The sequence below is a fragment of the Stegodyphus dumicola genome, chromosome 11 (assembly GCF_044657685.1).
Source record: "Stegodyphus dumicola isolate Sdum_Otavi_A_Nest chromosome 11, ASM4465768v1".
NCBI lineage: Eukaryota > Metazoa > Arthropoda > Arachnida > Araneae > Eresidae > Stegodyphus > Stegodyphus dumicola.
Window position 1 is genome coordinate 56,789,168 of NC_140778.1, and position 24,760 is coordinate 56,813,927.

The following is a 24,760-nucleotide window of genomic DNA, read 5'->3' on the forward strand; positions in this document are numbered from 1 at the left end:
CATCTGGATGCTTTTACCCGAGGTCGAATCATTGGGAAGTTGGAGGAAAGCCGCAGTGTGACAAGTGTGGCTGCAGAGTTCGGAATTGCTCACAGCATCGTTTCACGACTCTGGAGACAATTTCAAACTACAGGAACAGCTATCCGGGGGTTTAGTAGTGGTCGTCCACGAGGAACCACACCCGCAGATGACCGGTATATTGCCTTACAGTCAACGGGACCCGTTATTGTAACGAGATTCTTCTTCCATTTGTGCGTCTTTTTAGAGGCGCTATGGGTCCGCAGTTCCTTTTCATGGACGACAATGCACCATGTATGGCACAGTAGCTGCCGAACAGCTCTTAGAAAGTGAGGATATTGAAAGTATGGATTGGCCGGCACGATCTCCGGATCTCAATCCCATCGAGCATGTATGGGATTTTCTAGGCAGACACTTGGCAGCTCGTACCTTACCACCAGTAACGAATCTGGAGCTTCGATTGGCGCTGCAAGACGAATGGGCAGCAATGCCTCAACAACTCATTGACACCCTCATTCTCAGCATGTGCAGACGCTGTGAAACCTGCCTAGCAGTCAGGGGAGATCATATCCCCTATTAAAGACCAGATGTTTCTTGCTGGACACCCATCACAGGGATGTTTCGGCCTTCAGTCGCATTGCGCTCCATGCTACTTTTTCAATAAAGCTTCTTTCTATCCCTTTTTTATTTCTCTTTTAGTAAGTGTTGCTTACATTACTCATGTCCTTACGTATTAGGGATCTTACGGTATTAAATGTGTTGATTTGGAAAGCTTTTGTACAAAGTCATATTGAAAAAACCGTCTCGTCCTTAATTTTTGCATACCAGTGTATGTCTGAAGGCATGACACACGCACACATACAGGCAATAGTTAAAAGAGGCATAATACTTTTAATTCTAAAAGAAAAATAGGTGATAATTTCTTATTAATACCATAGACTTGAGCCACAGTTATTTGGCAAAACTGTTGTTATAGTAGATATTTTTTTACTAAATTAGGTTAGATTATTTATATTGCACAGCACATGAGGGTTATCTGCAGAAGAGGGGGGGTACTTTTGTGGACAGTGGAGAAGCGAGCATAGCTGGCGCCCCCTTCCCCGGAAAAAAAAAACAGTGATATGATGAAAACCTTGTTTGGAGACCATTTGGCGCCCCTCTGTGAGCGGCGGCCGGGGCATCATACACCCCCTCGCTACTCCACTGTTTGGGGAGAACTTTCTTAAGGAGAGCTGGCTTGTATTATGTTAAACATGTTCAAAACCACAAAAACTCTTATGCAGCCAGCCCATTTACAAGGATTTGAAGCATCCTATTTAGGGATTTCGCCACTGGTGGATGTTTGTTTATAGTATGGAAGACACAAACATCCACAGAATTCAGGTATGCTTGAGATTTCAGTCTCTATAGGGGTATACTGATAATCAGGGTTAGGTCAGATTAATTTATTAAAGCAAAACACATGAGACTATCTGCTCAAGGAGAAATATATCTTCGTGGAGGATTGTCTAGAGGAATCTGGTTTGTATTTATGTTTGATATGGAAAGTCTATCCAAACACTCATGCAATCAGCCTGCTCATTGGCTGACTGCATGAGTGTTTCAAACTAACAATATTCAGTTTTTTTATTCACTTGGTCGCTGGTGGGTTGCTTAGAAAAACTACAAGAAGTAGGTACAAAATGTCAAAATTTGTATTTCAGCTTTTTATCAGCATTTGTATTTTTTCTCGTACTCTTGCAGGGCAGTGATATTTTTGAATAAAGACTATAATCAAAACTATATCAATGTCCCTTTTTCAACTGACCATTTTTGTTAAAATATTCTATTTACTGAGGCATTTTAAAAATTTTAATTGATGATTATTTAATTATAGAGATATAAAATATAAAAAGAACTGCCATCTTCTTTATTTAAACTTTTATATAATAAATTATGAAGAGCAAAAATAAAGATTTCTTAAACAATTCAAAATTAATTTTTAAGATGGTTTTAATATATAAATACCAAAGGAAGATTCATTAGACCAAATTATTTCTTTCACAGTTGAAAGAAAAAAAGTTTTTTAATTTTATATTTTATTCAGACTTCATTGTTGAATTGATAAACAATTCAATTGCATTAAACTGTCACATATCTGTAACTTGATAAAAGTGTAGCACAAATTCAGTATGTATTTTAAAGTACTTCACATTTTCTGTTTCTTTCATATAAAAAAAAAAAAAAAAAAAGAAAAAAAAAAATTGTGTTAAAAATGTGTAAGTTTATATTTAATACAGTAGATAATAAACTGAAACCATAAAAACAAAACATTCAAAAATGTGACATTTTTTCCTTTAAATAACAACAAATTAAAATTTTTTAATAATGTAGGACTATTTCACAAAATACTTTATATGCGAATGTACTGTACATTATTTACATGAATAATATCATTAACATGCATTAGTGACATCTGCCACATTCAAAACATCAGATGGCCTCCAATATTTTAAATCGAGTCCTTTATAATGGTACCAACATCATTATACTTAGAAAATAGAGCTGGTTAATTTTAACACCATTAAATGTTACAATGTATTACATGTTACAAATATAGATTACTAATTTCAATGGAAGTTAAAATTCACTGTTTTACCATGATTGTTATTAGTGGTACTTTGATCCAGTATTTATGGTGTCACATACATTGAATGTGTACTCATAATTAAACAAGTTAATAATCATTACTGAATATCCAGTAATATAATTTCATCACTGTATACAACAGGTAACAACTGCTAATGCCTAATTGAGACTTTCTAAATATATTATGAAACTGATCTCCATTAGCTAAAATATTTTTCAAAATATACTTCACTTGATAAAACATTCACTTCCCAGTGGCGAAAAAATTAACATAAATACATATTAATAATCCTTAGAAAAAACCCTTTAGCATTTATATATTTCATAGCAGCCATCCCTTGAATGCTTTTGTGAGGTAAACATTCGACTTGATTTAAAAAATTTTACTTTTTTAAAAATTTTCTTTCCTCTCCTTTCTTGATATATCTTCTACAACAGGGATTTTCAACCAAGGGGTCTTCAGGGAAAAGACCATGGTCAGCCTTTTATTTATATGTTAAGTATTTAGTTTTAGTTCATGAATATCAAAATCTACCTTGGTTCAAGTTTTGGCACTTACCAACATTTTCTACACATCTGTTGTTTAATTTATATAACAATTTGAAACATAGTCTGAATCTAAATAAATGTATATGCATTTTTCAAGAGCTGGAGAAGGGGGAAGAATTTTCTAGCAATGTCAAAAGAGATGCATGGGGCAGAATAGGTTGTTTTACTATTTTTAATACATCTATGTTATAGCATTTATTATAACTAAAGCCATGCCTTTGAAATACTTTTATAATTGATGAATCAAAGTAATATCCTTTTAATCTTCATTCAAATACACATTACCATTACAAATATTCATCTAAAATGTGTATGTAGGAAGAATTGTTTTTTGTGGAAAGGAAAGTAAAACAAAGTCCTAAAGTACTGTCCTTCCTTTGCATTCTCAGATTAGTCATGCTAATGTAACATTTATGTTCTCAAAACCTGTGCACTGTATTATCATTTTCCAGGTCACAACTTTAGTTTGACTAAAAAGCAAAATAAATTCACAAATGTTTTATTGTGCAGAACTTATAAGTTCACAAAATGTTGAGTAGATACTAAAAATTAAGAAGAGTTGGAAACAGTAAAAATTGTACTATGCAACCAACTTCAGAAACCACCTTTTAGTGTTTATTGGTCTTTTACACATGCTGGTTCATAAAGACTGGACAAATTTCACAAAGATTTAAGAATATTTGCTTAGGCAATTAGATTCCTGTATTAGCTAATTCTGTTTCAAAGTCATTAGACATCATGTCAGTAAGAACTCCATGTTGCAATTTAGAAATATTCAAGTAACACAATTATGTGTTTATCACGTTTGAAAATTAGCAAAGCTTTTCAATAAAAAAGAAATATTTTAAGTAAATTGCCAAGGGTATCTTATTTCAACAATAATGCTTAACTACAAGAATAAAGAAATGGTGGTACTGTTCTGTTATCGGGATTGGGTTCAGAAATGTATGTATGTGTTTATGTATGCACATATGTGTTCATTGTATTCATTAATACAAATATATGTGTGCATACAAATACACATATGAGCACATACACACAACACACATTCGTACATTTCTGAATCCAGTCCTGATAACAGAACAGTACCAAAATAACTGTAACTGCTTTTGCTCAGTAACCAAGGCAGCATATTCCTTGGATATACACATTGTAAACCTTTCTATATTTTACATTTTAAAACTAATAAATAAAGCTTCTCCTTCAGATTTTCAATTTTTCTTTTTTGGTTATAGTTAAAAGCAGATTTAAATAGCAGTAAACTGAAAATAAAACAAGCAATACTTATGTTTACAATAATGTAAAAATAAAGTAGTAATTTGAAAACACAGAACTATGGATTTTTGCTCTACGCTTAATAAATACAATCTCCTCATGGTAATGGTAAAAAGCATGGAAAAAGGGAGGAATGACAGCGTAAGCTGTCAAACTATTGGGGTTATGGAAAAGTATAGCTAGTTTTTTCTATTACGTGGGTCTTCAGGCCACTTCAGGGGCAGTATAGGAATCAAACCTCACTACTGCATCACACAAGAACTAATTCGTTGGAAATTTGGATCATTAGATATGTTTTGTTTTTCCTAATGCAAATCACAGTACAGATATCTATAGGACATTCAGTACGATTTGACATACATTATGAATGCAGGTGTTACCAGGATATAAAACATTTATCTTTTCTGCTACGATGATGACCACTACACATTTGAAGTGTAATATCAACATGTTAAGTACAGATATAGCACTATTTGATTTGTTTTTACTTATCAGAGATAAGTAAATAAAGCATAGTTTGAAATTATTATTATTAACACAATGCGATTTCAAAAAATTAAATTAATAATTATTAAAAAAACATCACACAAATTCTGTTTCAAATGACAATTATGTTTCAAAAGCAAAAAAAACTTGAGTTGTTTATTATGTGATTAAATTATGAACACAATGTAAATAAATTATGAATTCCGAGTCTCAGTTTGGCCATGCTTGATCTGTACATAAGGTAATATGGCATATAATTATAAAAAAATAACTTCTAAGAAACAGTATATTCTTAATTTGTTTTAAGAATACATTCTGAAAATTATTCAGATTTTTGAAATTTTTTAAAAATAACATGTTTTATTTACTTTCGTAAAATATATAAATTGCTATTTCAGTCTCGGTGAAGTATCAGACTTTCAATACTCAGCTACATAAATTTCTATCCATAAAAATTGTTTTCTTACTTTTTCATCAGCAACTAATAACAGATTTTATTTATACTTGAGCGAATTTTGTGGCATGGGCTATGCTTTCACATCATTTTGAGTTTATTAACTTTCTTTAGAATATGGTCACTATTATCTGGTTGCATGTGTAGTCTTCCTTTTATTTTTTGTTTATTATCTCTGTCTTTAAAATATATTGAACTCGCATTCTCTACACTGATTATATACTCTTTAAGAAAATGAATATTTAGACAAAATAATGCATAAGACAATTTAATGAACAGTATATAACATTACAGAACTAATTCTAGAATGGCTATGTGGAAGGCTATCAAATACTGCATTTTTAAAGTAAATAATAGAAGCATATTTCTATCATAGTTATATGAGAACTGAATAATATGAGATTATAATATAGTTAGTTATATGAGAATATCTGAAATAATATTTTGCAAGCATACACATAATGTTTCAATATTTGGGTTTTCAAAGCAGATAAAGTTGTAAAATAATACACATCCAGAAATGAGTGTCAGAAGTAGCTAGCTATCTGATACATACGAGGGCTATCCAGAAAGTAGATTACGTTTTGGAATAAAAAAATAAACAAAGTATAGGAAACAAATTTTATTATATACATATGAAAGCCACACTCAAATACTACTTTTCTACATAGTCACCATACAAATTAAGGCATTTATCGTAGCGATGTACGAGCTTCGAAATTCCTTCGTCGAAAAATTCGGCCGCCTGCGCCTTCAACCACTTCGTTACCTCTTCTTGCAGCTGTGCGTCGTCATCAAAACGCTGCATAGCCAGCCACTTCTTCATTGCTGGGAATAGGTGGAAGTCGCTCGGTGCCAGGTCGGGACTGTACGGCGGATGAGGAAACAACTCCCACTTAAAAGATTCAAGAACTTTACGAGTGACATTTGCCATGTGGGGCCGGGCGTTGTCGTGAATCAACAAGATCTTAGAGCTCAACATTCCTCTGCGCTTGTTTTGAATTGCTCTTCTGAGTTTTTGGAGAGTTTGGCAATACCTTTGAGAGTTTATTGTAGTGCCTCTTTCCAGGAAGTCCACCAAAATTACACCTTTTCTGTCCCAAAAAACAGTCGCCATCATCTTCCTTGCCGACATTGTTTGCATGCATTTCTTGGGTTTTTGGGGAGAACTTGTGTGCCCCCACTGCATTGATTGCAATTTCGTTTCACAGTTCACATGTTTCACCCATGTTTCGTCACCAGTAACGATGCGATCGAGTAAAGAGTCACCATCCTTATGGTAAGCGTCCAAAAAGTTCAACGCTGCAGCCATTCGCTGATTTTTGTGGTCCTCTGTCAAGATTTTTGGAATCCATCTTGCACAAAACTTGTGGTAACCAAGCTTTTCGCTGATGATTTCGTGCAACAAACTTCGCGAAATTTGTGGAAAACTCAAAGAAAGTTCCGTTATTGTGAAATTTCGATTTTCACGGACTTTAGCATCGACTTTTTCGAGAAGTTCGGCGGTCACTATGCTGGGTCTCCCACTTCGATCTTCGTCGTGAACATTGGTTCGGCCATTTTGAAATCTTATGACCCACTGACGCACTCCACCTTCAGTGATAATGTTGTCCCCATACACTTCACGAAGCTGCCGATAGATTTCTATCGGTTTACAGTTTTTTGCAGTCAGAAACCTTATTACTGAGCGCACCTCGCAGGATTTTCAATTAACGCAGACATTTCACACCGTCACAGTATCTGAACGGAGCACAGCATGAACCTCTCACTAGCACGGCTAGATGCAGACTGAGCTGCGCAACGCTCTGACCCCAAGATGGCCGCGCTAGCCCCGCCCCTAGCGGACACAGACGGAAACGTAATCTACTTCCTGGATGGCCCTCGTATATAGATCATATGAGGAGGAATGTGATATATTAAATATATGAAATCAGATCGAAAAGTAATTACATTGCAGCTATCAATATAACAGAGCTAAATTAGCAATCAGATACCATACAAATATTAACTCATCTTAATCCCACTTTTTCCCATATATTATTTTCCTTTTCTCCCTAGCGCCTATTCTTGGCATGATATTTACTTCCGTTCGCATAATGAAATGTCGCCCATATCTTTAAAGGAGCCAAGTTTGTGCAACCAAGGCTGTTCTCCGAACCTTATCCACATTAATGAATGATTAGTTTGAAAATCATTTCATACCCATAGCTTGGCAACATTTGAATTTGGTTTGTTAACCTGATGGCGCAAAAATTGTCCTGATTGTAGACAACTACTCAGCTCATATTCCACTTAAAGTTTTAGTATTAATCTATCTTACAAATTGTACGTCCATTATTCAGCTTAAGGACATGGGTATAGTGTGTGTGCTGAAATGCAAGTATAAAGAAGCATTTTTAAACCTATGGTAAATTTCTTGAATAATGGCAGAACTATTCAAGAATATGCAACATATTTCAGCATAAAATCTACTGGATGGAGCATCACAAGGTCATGAGAGAATGTGTCTTCAGAAATATTTAAAAATACTTGGCATAATTTATAGCCAGCCACAATATTTCTTAGTGAAGATGATTTTGCAAATTTTAAGGTTTATGGCTATCGTAAATGAAGGGTGAAATTTTCCAATTTATGGATTTGTAAAAAAAAGTTGTAATAAATGAAGATGATATAAAGAAGTTTCTGACTGCAATGGCAGTGCTTCAATCATCCATACATTAATCGATGGCAGAATCTGTGTTTGATTCAAGAAGAAATTATGTCTGTGTAGATAAAAGAGAAAGTACAGTAGAAATCCAGAAATCCGCAAAGCTTGGGACCAACGGTAGTGTGAATTTTAGGATTTTGTGGATTTCAGGACAGAAAAGATAAATCCTAATATTCAGACGAAAAGTGCAAAATAAATAAGGCCTATTAGATACATTATAATAATAACTTATTATATGCATTAAATTATTATTACATATATAAATTGATTATATTGTTCATTGTATTATGCATACACAGCATCGAGGTTTGCCGATTTTGCCTCATGCAAAGATTTCTGGTTTCGGATTCCAGCATTAGAATCACTGTTGCTGTAAAATTTCGACAGTTTTTCTTTATTTTTTCGTATATCATACCCAATCGTATCACAATTCCATACAATTCTGCTATAAAATGCACCTGTCTCCATCTTTTGCAGAATTTGCACTTTTTGCATTACCATGTAAACCAATGTGTTTACATTTTTCAACTTTGCAAGCAGTAAAATCATGAGTGTGTTTCTTATCCGTAATTGTATTAAAAAGGGCTGAAATTTAAAATATTCTTAACTTATCCACAAAACATCCAGATTAAAAAAAGGCAGCACTAAATAATCTCGTGAAATAAAAAAGCTCAGAAAATACTACAACGTGAATCGTGAACTTGAAAGAAGAGTGAATCGTCTGCTTTCTTACCTTAACCCATTAGCCGCTGGTGTTGCATTGACGCAACGGTCAAAATAAATGCGTATATAAATATAACTACCTAAGATATTTTGTACCAGCAGATGATTTTGTGTAGGGAATATTATGAAGATTATTTCTGTAAAAAAATATTTGCCTTCAACAATTATTTTGTTTATAATAATTAATCTCATACTTTAAGCAAAATTTTCGACTGGGTATTTTTGCTGAAAATATTTAACGAAAGAATCGCCGTCTTTACGAGTGATCTATTTATAGTCAAGGTCACTGTTTATCAGAACATTACATCAGTCAGATGTTTATATTTGTGTTGGGAAGAAAGGGAAAACAGGTGTTGCGTTGACGCAATGTCAGCAGGAAACGGGTAGTCAATCTCCTTTTTCACTCATTCTTTTCGATGTTCTGGTTGTTTAAAAATGCCTAGAACAAGGTATCTTATATTAGAAGAAGCCCTTCTAAGATTTTTTGATGAAGAAACAGATGATGATAATGTTAATAATGACCAGAATGAAACTGATATTGTTGTTGTTCCCCCAGAAATTGCAGAGGCTAATGTTGAAGAAGAAAGGAATGGTAATGTTTTAAATAATGATAATAATATTTTACCAAATGATACCGCTGGGAAAGTTGAAATTCATGTGAGAAGTAAGTTTCAGCCTTCTAAAAGCAGTTATAGTCTTTTGGTTTATACATTTACTCTCTTCTGGTTGAACAGACAAATACATACGCTCAGCAAAAAAGAAAAAAAAAAAAAAAAAAGCCCAGAATTTATTGAATCTGAAGCCTATATGAGAAGATTTATTGGAATATTATTGCTTACAGGATATCATTCTTTACCTCAAGAAAAAATGTATTGGTCTTTTGATAAGGACATTTCTGTTCCTGTTGTACGAGAATTGATATCACGTTTGCAGTACAGGAATATGAAGCAAAATTTGCATTTGACAATAGTCAAATTGACAATACTGATAAATTATATGAGGTGAGACCGTATCTAAACTTACTAAATATCACTACTTTTTACTACTGGAAATATAAAGTCTCTTTTAGATTTCAGACGCGAGAATGCATTATTCCTTTTGCAAACTCCTATTGAGAGCCAGAAATAGACCAGCAAGACGAAGACCTAGTAAATTCAGCATTCAAAAACCATTGCATGGAGATGGTAGACATTTTATTGTAAAGTCCGTTGATAACAAAAGTGTTATAAAGAGTACCATAGCCAGACTGTTTATAGATGCAAAGTATGTAATGTAGCTTTACATCATGATTGTAATCAAGCTTTTCATGTTTGAATCTTTCAAATGAAATAATCTGTATTTGTAAAAGAAATACAACATATATTTTAATATTAAAATAATTACAAGTAAAGTGATATGTAGATTTATAAAACGTTATACAGCTAAAAAGTAATCCTGCGCTCCACTCGAAAGAAACATCACACGAGTACAATCCTACTCACTAAACATCCGTAGTCTTATTCCGCTGACCTTGCGCGAACTCAACACTCGCTTTTTCTACAGGTAAGAGCATTTTTTTAATTTTCAATGTAAATTTATGTTATAAATGCTTAATTTAATATTTTTTATTATTTTCATGAGAAAAGAAACATTCCTTGTAGTTTTGGCGGTTAATGCAGATAGAGAGGAAAAAACTTTTATCGCGATGTCAATAATTTGGCATTTCCATTATGACTCATTCGGTAAGTATTTTTTTCTTCTATATTTCGTACTCAATGTTGCGGTTTCCGGAACCTATAAATTGAATGTTTATATTTTGAGGGGCAACGTGGATTTCAGGTCAGCAGATTTTCGGTATTTGACTGTATTAGCAAACCTATATATTTTGGGATACGCCTTGGATTATCGCAAAGTTGTTGTTTCATTCATGATAACCTGAATAATTTCAGGTATGACTTAACGGGTTGTAATGCACGATCATGCTGATTTTAATCGTAGAATTGAGATTAAAACTATTTCCAAGGGCTTATTTCTGTGTTGGATATCGGTTAGGAAATACCTTGCTTATTTTGTTCTTTATACGATTAGATAGCTGCAAGCGGTAAGATTAACCTGAAATTTCTGTTCGATTTAGAGGGAATGGAAAGAAAGTATTGATTGACTGGTGTGCAAATGAAAGTTTAATTGGTAATTTAATGGAATATCTTGCCTGGAACAAGGATCATATCCAACTGCTGGAAGTCATGCAATTGTCTTTCTGATAAATGGCTTCATTAACCTCTCAGTAAATTAAGAAGCGACATTTAAGGATTCGGAAAGCAGAGCTCATATCAACACCATTGAGGTATGGGGTGTAATAAAAAGAGATTTTTAAAAGAAATGTCACCAACAGTCCGACACTATGGAGGATATTTTTGTTCTTACTTTTGTGAATTTAAGTGGCGACAGCAGTATGCAGATTCTAGTTCAGATAATTTTAAACAGTTTTTAGATGCTGTTAAGGAATTCTGCACAAAACACTCCGAAGACACAATTTCTAAATAAAGAAGTTAATATTTCCTTTTTGTACTGCCCAGATTAAATAATGTGTATTTCTGTGTTTTATTTTGATTTAAAATGCAGCTTTTTTAGATTATTTAGATTATAATTTCTTATTTTACGTTTTATTGCATTATGTTTAGGATGCCATTTTACTTCGGAGAGCACTGCACATAAACAAAAATGGCACACAAAAAAAAAAATCGATACTTCTGTCAAGTTGGGCCCTGAAATATATTTTTCCCATTAACAAACCAACTCACATTGAAAGATATGATGAAGTAAACAAATAAATATTAAGCTTTATTTTGTAAATATTTATACCCTTTTGATTAGGGTTAAGTTGTCTCACATTTGAATTTGAAGAAAAATTGCCTTATGAACTTTTTGTCGTAATTTTTTTTTTCTCTTATTATTGATATTTGAAACATTTTACTGACATGCCTGTTATTATCTGGGATAAAATTTTCTGAAAATGACGAATTTTTCAAAAATTTCATTTTATCTTATGTAATATGTGTTCCATCTGAACTTCAATTAGAATTTATAGATTTACAGTGGGACTACTGTAAAATGCAAGTTTCTTGAAAATAGTGCTACATTAATTGATTTTTATTCGAATATGTGACAGAAGACATGTATCCAGGAAATCGTAAACATGCACTCTTCATGTCTTCTATCTTCGGCAGTGCCTACATATGTGAACAGCGTTTTAGTAAAATGAAAATCCTAAAATAAAAATGGCTGACAGACAGATAATTGGAGGAAAATTTTATGAACTGTAACAACACAAATTAAACCGGATATTGAAGCTTTAATCAAGCAAAAACAATGTCAAATTTCACATTGAAACTAAAGTAACTACCATCTCCCGCCAGTAATGCAAGTTTTTAAAAATTTTTCTTATTGTAAATGCATTTTGCAACTTCGTACTGTACAGTCGTTACACTTTTTTTTTTCATAGTTAAAAAAGTTGCAAAACATTTTAATTTGATTTCCGTCTGACTTTTTGAAGCCAATTTATACATATACAAATCTGTAAGACTATCTATTCGCCTAGAATCAATTGAAGTCTTGAAAAACAAACCTCTCCTTTTTTATATAAATTTTCTGACTACACTATTTTTTTGACAGACATGTTGCCCGCGGATCTTTGTGAATTTATTGATGTGGCTCTAGGCATGAAAGGTTGAAGACACCTATTTTAGATCATAAATGCTTTATTATTTGATCTGATGATCTAATATCTGGAAACATTGCAAAGGTTACCAGTGAGGATATTCCGTTTGTCATTAGTAGTACCATTATTGGCGATTTCATCGCCTGTGCCAGCAAAACGGAAAAAGTACCAAATTTTTTGGTACACAGATGTTCCTGTTTATAAAGTATGCATCCTTGCAAATTAAAAATTAAGTTTCTTTCAACACTGGATAAAAAACATAGAACCGTTTTTGGCTGTAGTGTAGAAATGGGTGGCTTTGGGATTAGCGACAAATTTTATTCAGTTTTGGGGATGAAACCTCATTTCTGGTTAAAATCATATTTTAACTTCCTGATATTTTGTAAGTCAAAACAGGTGTGTACATGGACAAAGTTAAGACAGTGCGAAATGCCTAGTCTGTACAATTCACCGATATTCTTTAAGAGAAAAAAGATCAATGTGTTCATGGACACCAAGTTTGTGCAATTCTTTGACTTCTTATTTTGGTTTTCTACAGCAGCCATCTTGAAATTGTGCCTTCCTGGCACCAATCTTAGCATCAAAAAGGAACCGAAAAAAAAAAAAAAAAAAAGACAAGGGGCACCCAATTCTAAACTTTAAACTATGAAATTAAACTATTTAACTATGAAAAAAAAAGTGTAACGACTGTACAGTACGAAGTTGCAAAATGCATTTACAATAAGAAAAATTTTTAAAAACTTGCATTACTGGCGGGAGATGGTAGTTACTTTAGTTATCCATATGTAGTATATTTGAGTTCCTTACCTACATAGAAATAATACTGCCATACTGATTCATTTTTTCAAATGTCTTCTTAGGTACTTTATACACATGGTGCTGCTCTACTTTGTATGTCCAGGATTTGAAAGAATTTATCTTAGACCATCTTGTTTCCCTTTATCAGTATAATATGTCATAAGCGTATACAGTCAAAAGTCGTTAATCCGGACTCGTCGGGACTTCGGCGATTCCGGATTATAGATCATCAGTTTAAATCTGGTAAGATGGCATGCAGAAATTACAAAATTAAAAATATGAAACCATAATTTATGAAATAAAGAACAATTATGATCTAAAGGGTATCAAAATTTACAAAAAGAAAAAGCTTAATATTTATTTGTTTACCTTATTAAACATTTCTTTCAATGTAAGTTGTTTCGTTTCATGTGATAATACTTTCTCTTTAATTCTATTAAACAGACATAATTTCTTGTTTAGTTACAAAGTTCCGCTGTTCAAGTCCTAGCGAATTATAATGACGAGGAACTTGATTTAAATCTTATCAAAGATGGAGTACATCGAGATGAAATATTTCCTTTATTAAGGAGTTATAAGCCAAATAAAAAAAAAAAAAAATCTGCCCTGAAGATAAGCATAATGCTGACAGAAAAACTTCCAATTCATTCCCCCCCCCCCCAGCCACAGAGCAGCGTGAAATTGATAAACAGATTTCGGATTTCAAAACACACTTTCGCTTTGTAGATCCTTTACATATTAGTAAATATATATCAGAAACTCTATTTGACATAATCGAAAGTTCAAGCTTACTTTTATAAAATTGCTCTAACAGTCTGCAAAAAATAATAAGCCGGATCCAATTCGAAGATTAAGGCACAAAGCAATCTGCAACAATAACTGAATTAGATAATTTTAGCTTAGCTTATATTGTCCGTTATACATTAAACACGCATGCGTAAACGTATTATGCGCATGCGCACACTCATATTCGAAGCCGTAAAGGACTTACGCACACGCATAACCGCCTATGCACATGCGTCAACTCGATGCAGAAAGTTTGTAGCTTTGAGGTCCGAATTAACGAATCGCCAAAACAAAACAAAAAAAAAAAAAAAAAAGGGGGGGGGCACACAATTCTAAACTTTAACCATATGTACTATATTTGAGTTCCTTACTTGCATAGAAATAATATTGCCATACTGATTCATTTTTTCAAATGTCTTCTTAGGTACTTTACACACATGGTGCTGCTCTACTTGGTAGGTTCAGGATTTGAAAGAATTTATCTTAGTTTATTTCCCTTTATCAGTAAAATATGTGATAAGCGTATACTGGTTTTTTGAATGCTATACTGTGGAAATATTTGATATTGCAGGTAGATAGTTATAGTCATACTGGGAATACAAGCTAATAATAGATTTAATTAGATAAAAAGTACACAAAAAAAAAAATAGAACTATGTAATTTTTCTGCAGATCTTTAGTATTTTACCACAGTAAACAAATCACCTAATATATTATTTCATTACAGGTACAAGAAACACATCTTTAGTATTTTATCATATTAAACAAATCACATAATATATTATTTCATTACAGGTAAAAGAAACACATCTTTATCATTAATTCAATAGCACATAGAAACGTTTGTAAGCAAAACACAGATTGTTAATCACAAAGAACATACAAGGTACAGTACACATATGGGATGAAACATTTAGCACTGCTCCAGAACTGCATCTCAGAAGTATGTGAAAGTGATAACAAGCATATGATCATCTCAGTGCATTTTGGTAGGTAACAGATGTAACACAATAAAAGTTATACAAAAATCTGTGAAAAATTATATCGTGTCAAAAATTCAAATTTTGGAAAAGGCGGAAGAAACACAAAATACATCATGACAGACTCTGAATAAGAGCAATAATGCAAGCCTTTTCAATCCAGGTGAAGCAGCTTTAGACTCTTTAGATAGGATAGATAAGCAAATATAGCTTCAAGTCAGATTTAGTTAAAAATGAAGTGAGATACAACATGCATAAATGTAGTTCCTTGCTTTTTAGAAAGAAATAATTGGATTAAGATTTATTTGTATCAAATGATAATTCAAAAACCTCACGTTTTATAGCACCCGGTATAATACATTTAAATCTGAAATTCTACCACTGAGTGTCTCTCTTATTTACCAAGAATTTTCCTACCACTTAATACTGGCAACTGTTGTGATTCAAACTCGCTTGACTGCAAAAAATGAGGTTTCTTTGCTGCGTACACAAATCTGATAAATCCATATGCAACTGCTGCACTGATAAATAAATGTTGATACTAATTTAACAACTCTTCAAAAGACAGAAGTTCTGGCTTATGCTTAGATCTACATATGTTTACTCACATTATTCTAATGTCCAAACAAATTCTTACATACGCAACATATTTCTCTATTCCGTGGATATACATATCTTAATAACTCTTCATTAAATTTGAAATACTTTACACACAAGTGTTCCCTCCTGTGCGAATACGTTTACGAGTGTTTAAATTACTCTTCACACTAAATTCCTTCTTATACACACGAGGTTTCTCTCCTGCGTGAATACATGCACGAGTGTTTAAATTACGCTTCACACTAAATTACTTCTTAAATATTACATACACATGAGGTTTCTCTTGCGTGTGACTACGCATATGCTTAAAACACTTTTATTTAAATGACTTTTTACATACTTCACACACATAAAGCTTATCCCCTGTGTGATTAAGCATGTGCTTGTTTAAATGCACCTTTCGTTTAAATGACTTCTTACATACTTCACACACATGAGGCTTCTCTCTCCTGTGTGAATAAGCATATGGCTGTTTAAAGAAGAATTTTGACTAAAGGACTTATTACACCCTTCACAAATATAATGTTTCTCTCGTGTGTGAATAAGCATATGCCTATTTAAAGACCCATTGTGCTTAAATGAGTTCTTACATACTTCACACACATGGGGTTTCTCTCCTGTAAGAATAAGCGTATGCCTGTTTAAAGCACTCTTGTGTTTAAATGACTTCTTAAATACTTCACACACATGACTTCTCTTCTGTGTGAATAAGCATATGCTTGCGTAAATAACACTTTTGTTTAAATGACTTTTTACATACTTCCTATACCTAAGGTTTCTCTCTTGTGTGAATAAGCGTATCTGCTTAAATTAGACTTCTGACTAAAGGACTGCTTACATACTACACACAAATAAAGTTTCTCTCCTGTGTGAAGAAGAATATGGCTGTTTAAAGTAGACTTCTGACTAAATGCACATAGAAACTGTTGACGTACTTCACAAACATGAGGTTTATCTCCTGTGTGAATACATACATGCCTGTTTAAATCACCCTTGCGTCTAAATGACTTCTTACATACTTCACACACATAAGGTTTCTTTTCTCTGTGAGTAAGCATATGGCTGCTTAAACCAGACTTCCGACTAAATGCCTTCTTACATACTTCACATACATGAGATTTCTCTCCTGTGTGAATAAGCATATGATTGTTTCAATGAGTCTTCTGTGTAAATGAACTCTCACATACTGCACACACATGAGGTTTCTCTTCCATGTGAATAAGTATATGTACGTTTAAATGAGACTTCTCACTAAACAACTTCTTACATACTTTACATATATAAAGGTTTCCCTTGTGTGTGACTAACCATATGCTTGTTTAAATCTCGCTTCTGATTAAATGACTTCTTACATACTTCACACATATATAATTTTTCTGCAGCATGAACTTGCATGTGGATGTTTAATTTCCTCTTCTCGCGAAATGCCTTCTTACATACTTCACACGTATAAGGTTTCTCTTCTGTGTGAATAAGTATATGCTTGTTTAAAGCACCCTTCTGATAATACTTCTTACATTCTTCTTACATACTTCACACACGAGGTTTCTCTCCTGTGTGAATAAGCATATGACTATTTAAAGTACTTTTCTGACGAAATGACTTATACGTACTTCACACACATGAAGTTTCTCTCCTGTGTGAATACGCATATGTGTATTTAAAGCACACTTGTGATTAAATGACTTTATACATACTTCACACACATGAGGTTTCTCTCCTGTGTGTATAAGCATATGGCATTTTAAAACACTCTCCCGATTAAATGACTTGTTACATACTTCACACACATGAGGTTTCTCTCCTGTATGATTAAGCATATGGCTGTTTAAAGCACACTTCTGTCTAAACGACTTCTTACATACATTACATACATGAGGTTTCTCTCTTGTGTGAATAAGAATATGGCTGTTTAAAGCAGACTTCTCACTAAATGACTTCTCACATACTTCACACACATGAGGTTTCTCTCCTGTGTGAAGAAGCATATGGCTGTTTAAATTAGACGTCCATCTAAATGCTTTCTTACATACTTCACACACATGAGGTTTCTCTCCTGTGTGAATAAGCATATGCCTGTTTAAAGCACACTTCTGACTAAATGACTTCTCACATACTTTACACACATAAGGTTTTTCTCGTGTGTGAATACGCATATGAATGTTTAAATTACTCTTCTTGCAAAATGTCTTCTTACATATTTCACATATAGAAGTTTCCTCTCCTGCATGAGTAGGCCCATGCATGTTTATACTGAACGTTTGACTTAATGATTCATTAAATACTTCACACACATGAGGTTTTTCTCCTGTGTGAATAAGCATATGAGTATTTAAAGTACTTTTTTGACGAAATGACTTTATACATACTTCACACACATGAGGTTTCTCTCCTGTGTGAATACGCATATGTGTATTTAAAGCACACTTGTGAGTAAATGACTTTACACATACTTCACACACATGAGGTTTCTCTCCTGTGTGTATAAGCATATGGCATTTTAAAACACTCACCCGATTAAATGACTTGTTACATACTTCACACACATGAGGTTTCTCTCCTGTATGATTAAACATATGGCTGTTTAAAGCACACTTCTGTCTAAACGACTTCTTACATACTTTACATACATGAGATTTCTCTCTTGTGTGAATAATAATATGCCTGTTTAAATTAGACGTCCATCTAAATGCCTTCTTACATACTTCACACACATGAGGTTTCTCTCCTGTGTGTGAATAAGCATATGCCTGTTTAAAGCACACTTCTGACTAAATGACTTCTCACATACTTTACACACATAAGGTTTTTCTCGTGTGTGAATACGCATATGAATGTTTAAATTACTCTTCTTGCAAAATGTCTTCTTACATATTTCACATATATAAGTTTTCTCTCCTGCATGAGTAGGCCCATGCATGTTTACACTGAACGTTTGACTTAATGATTCATTAAATACTTCACACACATGAGGTTTTTCTCCTGTGTGAACAAGCAGATGACTTTCTGAATTAATCTTTTAAATAAATATGTACATACCCCACATATAACAGCATTCTCTCCAATGTGAATTAGCATATGCATCTTTAAAGTACGTTTTTGACTAAATGACATCATACAAATTTCATGGGCATGAGGTTTGTGTTCAGTATGAATATGCATGTGGTGTTTTTAATATTAATTCTTGAAAATGATTTGTTAGATTGTAGCTAACCATGAAGCTAGAACACCCTCTTCCTAGAACATGTAATTTCAGAAAATGAACACAGAACATCCTCCTCCTAGAACATGCCATTTCTGCAGAATATTGATAACGGTAACTGACATTCTTAATATATTTTGCTACATATCTTGTGATGAATTTCAACCTCTGAAGAAATGTAAAACGGATTGCTTCATAGAAATTTCGGTAAAAGTAGTTTTAAGATGATTCACTCTACCATTTCATGTCTCATGTAAATATGCGTGATTTTTTTCATAAAAGATTCAACACAATTTATTTATGTGACGTATCAGCTGCTTGCTATTATAATACCTTGCTTCCCTATAATGTTTCACTGAAATTAATTTCTGATAGTGCAGAAAAATAAGACTTCCTGCTTGATCATATAAACATGTTTTAACAGGAATTTATAAAACTGGGTCACATATGGTATGTTACGACTTCGATAAATTTTTCTGTAGTTGCTAGCCAATGATTTATAGCTTGAAGAAGTTACATGTTAACGTTAGAAATTTAGTAATAACGATATATATTATACGAAAAAAGTAATCGGCTTTTCAAGCTTTGAATGCTAAAAAGTATGAATCACACTACAGCATAATGTCAACTTCATAGTTTTAATAAAGTCACACATCATAGTTTTAAAACAGCCACTTTCATTAAAAAAACTAAACTGCAGTAAATATTCAAATAATAAAATCGGTTTCAAAGAAAATAAATATTTGCATCAAGGAAAAAAAAAACTTTTAATGTGTCGCAAACAAGAAACTTGAACATCTATCATTATTGCCAAGCACAAATTACTAAACTATACTAGCAAAATCTAACCGAGGCTTGCTCATGAGCAAGGAAATTTATAATACAAACCCATAAAGATTAATATAAATAATGTATTATCAATCTCCTTCGACTTTTTGATTATGAATTATAACCAAAAGTGGCGATTTTGCCTTTTGATTATAAACGTTTGTTATATTATTAATATATTTTAAATGTTTGATTATAAACGTTGCGTTGATGATAAATTTAAAAAAAAATGTGTTTGATAACGAGTTATAATTAGAACGTAAAATCGCCACTGTCTCAATTTAAGTTAGTATTATAAAATATATGTATATCCTAACGAATGAAATAAACCGCAGAAGTACTCTTCAAATATCCATAACGGATACTTTACGGAATTTTACAGATATCTGAGCAAGGCCAACTAGATATTAGAGCTACTAGAAGGCCCTTTATAGTAGCCTTACTAGATATCTACAGGCCTGCTCCACCGATTTGTGACGTCACAATCGAAGGCGATCGTTCCTCGGTAGACGCAGCCGACTGATTCATTTATGTAGTACGCAGCGTTTTATTTCAAACTCAAGTCAAGTTAAATTAATTTTTACAACTAATATTTCGAATTTTAGGAATAATAACGTACTATGTTACATCGTAATGATGGATATTTAAATACTAAATACCGTTCTACCGATTTATCAAACAGAAAATAAAAATAAGATTCGAGTGATATTGTAAGTATAGCAGAGCTGATTTAAATAAACTGAAACATATCTGAACTTTTATACAGAAATAAAATGGACACAAAATTATTTATAAAAATTATACGGTATGTTAATATCAATGAAAATATAACATATGTAATGAACTAAACATGAGATGTTTTCATTTTGTAATAAAAAGAAAAAATATGTTAAGGCTCTCAGATGATTTTATATTGCTTAAATTATGAAGACTAATTTATACTGCTTGAATACTAAACAAACATATATAGTATTTCATAATAAAATTAATATCAATTCATTAATTCTAATATAATATAATATTGCTTTATAATAATTTTTCGGTGCAATGATATTGAAGCAAAATGAACTCTCTTTTCTTCATTCCCATAAAGATTTTTCAAGATTCAATCAGAGATCCTAAGATGCTTTTTAATAATAAATACACATGTGGACATTAAGTGAAATACATAAATCTTATTAATACATTAATATATTAAAAGTATATCTGAAGTTTAGTCTACATATTGAAAAAAAGGTTCATTCTAAAGATGTTTTATAGCAAAAACATTACACAGAATATTCAAAAATATATTTCAAATTCTCTTAAAAAAAGCAAGATCATAACTATGCAATCAATCCCAATGAGCATCATATCATGCTCCAAAAAATTCGTATGAAAGAAAATCTGATTAAAAATACACTCTTAATACATCTCATTAAAAATCACAATATTAAGCAATGAAAAATCCTGAGAGTCATTATGATAGTATAAGATACTGATTAGCCAGTTGAAATTATCATTTCACATCTGCAATAAGTTGTCATTTGAATTTTTTAAATATTAATAATGGAACATTATTATTGTAGACTCTGATGTGAGGTCCACAAAAATAAACTTCAAACTTGAATAAGTTTCTACGACTCACTGATATTACAATATATCATCTATATCATTCTATATGCCAACATGGATATAGTTTACAGATGCTTAGTATTCAATTAATTTAGACATTCTTCTTCTTTTTTTTTTCTTTTAAAAATATTTAAACTTTTTGTACACCACATACTACTACATTAATTTGTATTGCTTAAATTAATTAGATTGATGTATACTGCTTAAATATTAAAAAGATATGTGATATTTCATAACAAAATTCATAAACATATTAATTTTAATAAAATTTTGATTTACATTTATGATTTTACATGCAATCCTACTGAAGCAAAAGCCAAATTTTTTTCTTTCTCATAATGACGTTTCAACATTCAATCTAATATCTTAAGTTACTTTGGTACTTACGTATTATCGCAACCAGGTTGACGCTATTCGTAAGTTTTGACGCTATTTGTAAGTTTGAGTAAAAAAGTATGAATAGAAAGAAAATGTACATTTATTAATTACAGATAATTTTTAATACAGTTTTTTTATATTATTTTCTTTTAACAAAATCTTCTACGGCGAACAAAATTGAAAGCCTAAGATTATAACGTCAGATCATGTGATCATCAGCTTGGAGCAGGCCTGTAGATATCTAGTTGGCTTTGATCTGAGCCCCTGATACCAGAAGTTTGCCGAAAATGTGTACTTTTTCCCACGATGCCTTTCGAAATCGCTGTAGCAACTTAGGCGGCTATCACACGCCGGTTTGTTTCGGAAGGACTCCTATATCCTTACTCAGGACTAAAGAGAAGGGCTAGCTCATAGAGCGTTTCCCCCTGAAACAGGCAGTGAGGAGTGATGACGTAGCAATGATGCCACTGAGCGCGGAGATGCAATTGACAACATAGAAATTAGCGTTTTAAATTTGAAGAACCAGCGTTTAAAATGAGCTGTGTGTGAAAGATAACTATAATTTGGAAGAGACAATGTTACTGCAGTATGCATTTTACACTGAACATTACAAAATTTAATAGTACTTACTCAATTTTAAAATAATAGATAAAGTGCGCTACTCTTAGCATAAAGTTCCTTTTTTTATTTGCAGGGATTTTTTTTTCTTTAAATGCCTGTTTGTTTCTAATCATTTCTTTATCTGCATGTTAACTAAGAGAACTGTACTACTGCTTCTAAGATAACTATAATAACAGCTATTTAAAATTAATCAAAAAAGAACCTTAAATTGGCATAGTTTTAAACATGTATGGTTATATATGGCAAAATTTCTGCTAATCTAAGTTTAAGTTTCAGCCTAATTGTAAATTTTACATTGGCATATTTTTCTCCCGATTCAATATAATAACATATATTTTTTTAAAATAATTTTGTAACTTAGGCTTACAACAATATTTCATTTAAATAAATACATGTAAGATTCTTATTTTAATTTAGACAAAACAACTTTACTCACAGTACCTAAAATAATTATTTAATTTTTCAAAAGTGGGGGTTAGGGGGCAGGTCTTCTTATGCCAATTACTTTAATATTATACTTTATATATATTTTATCTAGAATGCTAAGCTAACACAAAATCGAATAAATAATAACAGAGGATACAATAAAAATAACTGTAACAATAACTTAACAGAATTAGTTCTCATTTGAAATATGCTTTACGCTATTAACTTCTAAAATGCCATCTAGAAATATTTCAAATCAAAACATATTATATATGCTTACTTGTACAGTAGCAATGCAACTACAAGTTGTTGAAACATTATTTATTGGCTGCCACATTCGAAGCAATCCATTTTTTTGCCTTTTGGGTTGCTTTTCTTTGGGAAAAAACATATGCATTTCTATTTAAGAAACGTATTCTAATAAAAGTTCTCACTCTGCAAAATAAACGAATTGCTTCTCTGTTAACTTCAGGATAATATTTCTCCAGTTTATTAATTAAAGAGCCAATTACATGCTTCCCTTTATAGTAAGTTGTACCATGAACTGCACAAAATATGTTTTCGAACTCATAAACTGTATTCATCCATGAATGAGAAGGTATAGTCAAACCTCCTAAGGACAATAATTTAATCCATTCTGAATTAAATATTGGTTCATCAGCACTATTTTTAGATATTGTTCCCAATGATGGGTCTTTGTCTCGCACACGATAGGCAATATAACCTGCAACATATGTTAATGCTTCTTTTTCGGCTGTCGAAAATTGTCTGTCGGAATTCAATTCTAATTCCCAAGCCATAGGAGAAGGTTCTTCTATGAAATCCGAATCCAAATCATCAATAGTGTTTAATGGAAAAGCATCTTCCTCCTCAGTTTTCAAAGCCCTTTCAAGTATTTCGGATGTTAAATATGAATCAATATTTCTGCTTTCTTTAGTCATGCATACTTTTGAAAATAAATTTGGCAGCTTATTAGAGAGTATTAATTGCTTTAAGCGGCGTATCACTTCACTAGGTGATGGATGGTCATTAAACCTACCAAGCCATCGAATCTGACTAAAGAGACTTTCAAGTGCATCCTGAGTTAATCTAGAGGTTAAAATATATTTAGCATCATACGATGATTTCAAATCCTGGTGTAAGCCAAAAAGAGAATTTATTGAAATTATTATTCCTTTTTGGAAAGGCAGTAAGTTGGCTTTTTCCCTGAACTCTTAATCCACCAATGACTTTCTTCATTAATTCCAAAACTTGAATTTGTTTTTCACGATGTTCATTTAATCCAAATGCTGCTTTAAGTATTTTATCTGAAGTAGGGTGTGTTATGTTTATTCATAATATCGAAAAAATTGTCGATTAACTCAAAGAAGTCGGATGCTTTTTATTTCCTGTGAGGTGAAGTATACCTTTTGCTGTAGTTCTTGAAAATAATGTTTTCGCTGGAGCGACTTTTTGTCTCTCGTTTCCGTTGACCATTAAATAATTTGGTTTTAGTTTGTGACACAATTTAATTTCTCCTGAATCTTTATTTAAAACCTCTTTAATTATATCAACATTTAAAACAGTTCAATCTTCTAAAACAAATCCTTTCAAATCAAAACATATTATATATGCTTACTTGTACAATAGCAATGCAACTACAAGTTGCAACTACAATCCTTTATCTAAAAATCCTTTATCTAAATGCAACTACAATCCTTTATCTAAAAAGTGGTTTCTCAGTAATTTGAGGCAGTGCGCTAAATCTGCAAAAACCCATATTTTTTTCGTTTGGAATACTGGATTTGGAAACTGAGAACTATTAATCGAAATCTGTAACTCTTTCCACAAAGTAGTAGATCCTCCTAAATCAGACACTATTGCTTTCACTTCTACTCCAGATGATTGAATATGTCTTATGAGTGAAAAAAGAAGTTCTTTCTTCATTGGAGTGTTAAAATCAAAAAATATTGGTTGTTTCCACTGCGAAATGAGACCTCTGATTAAAACAA

General features: G+C 32.3%; 1 protein-coding gene across 1 annotated transcript; it reads right to left on the bottom strand.

Moving 5' to 3' along the window:
* Positions 1 to 14,857: 14,857 nt before the first annotated feature.
* On the bottom strand, positions 14,858 to 21,661 carry LOC146994019 (uncharacterized). The gene has a single exon (XM_085826733.1). It carries the CDS (start codon positions 18,274 to 18,276, stop codon positions 17,278 to 17,280), a length of 999 nt encoding a protein of 332 aa, XP_085682859.1. The 5' UTR covers positions 18,277 to 21,661; the 3' UTR covers positions 14,858 to 17,277.
* Between the last annotated feature and the right edge of the window lie 3,099 nt (positions 21,662 to 24,760).

What these genes read in the sequence shown, in the direction of transcription:
- LOC146994019 (XM_085826733.1), bottom strand. Translation starts at nt 18,276, where the DNA reads ATGTTTAATCATACAGGAGAGAAACCTCATGTGTGTGAAGTATGTAAC.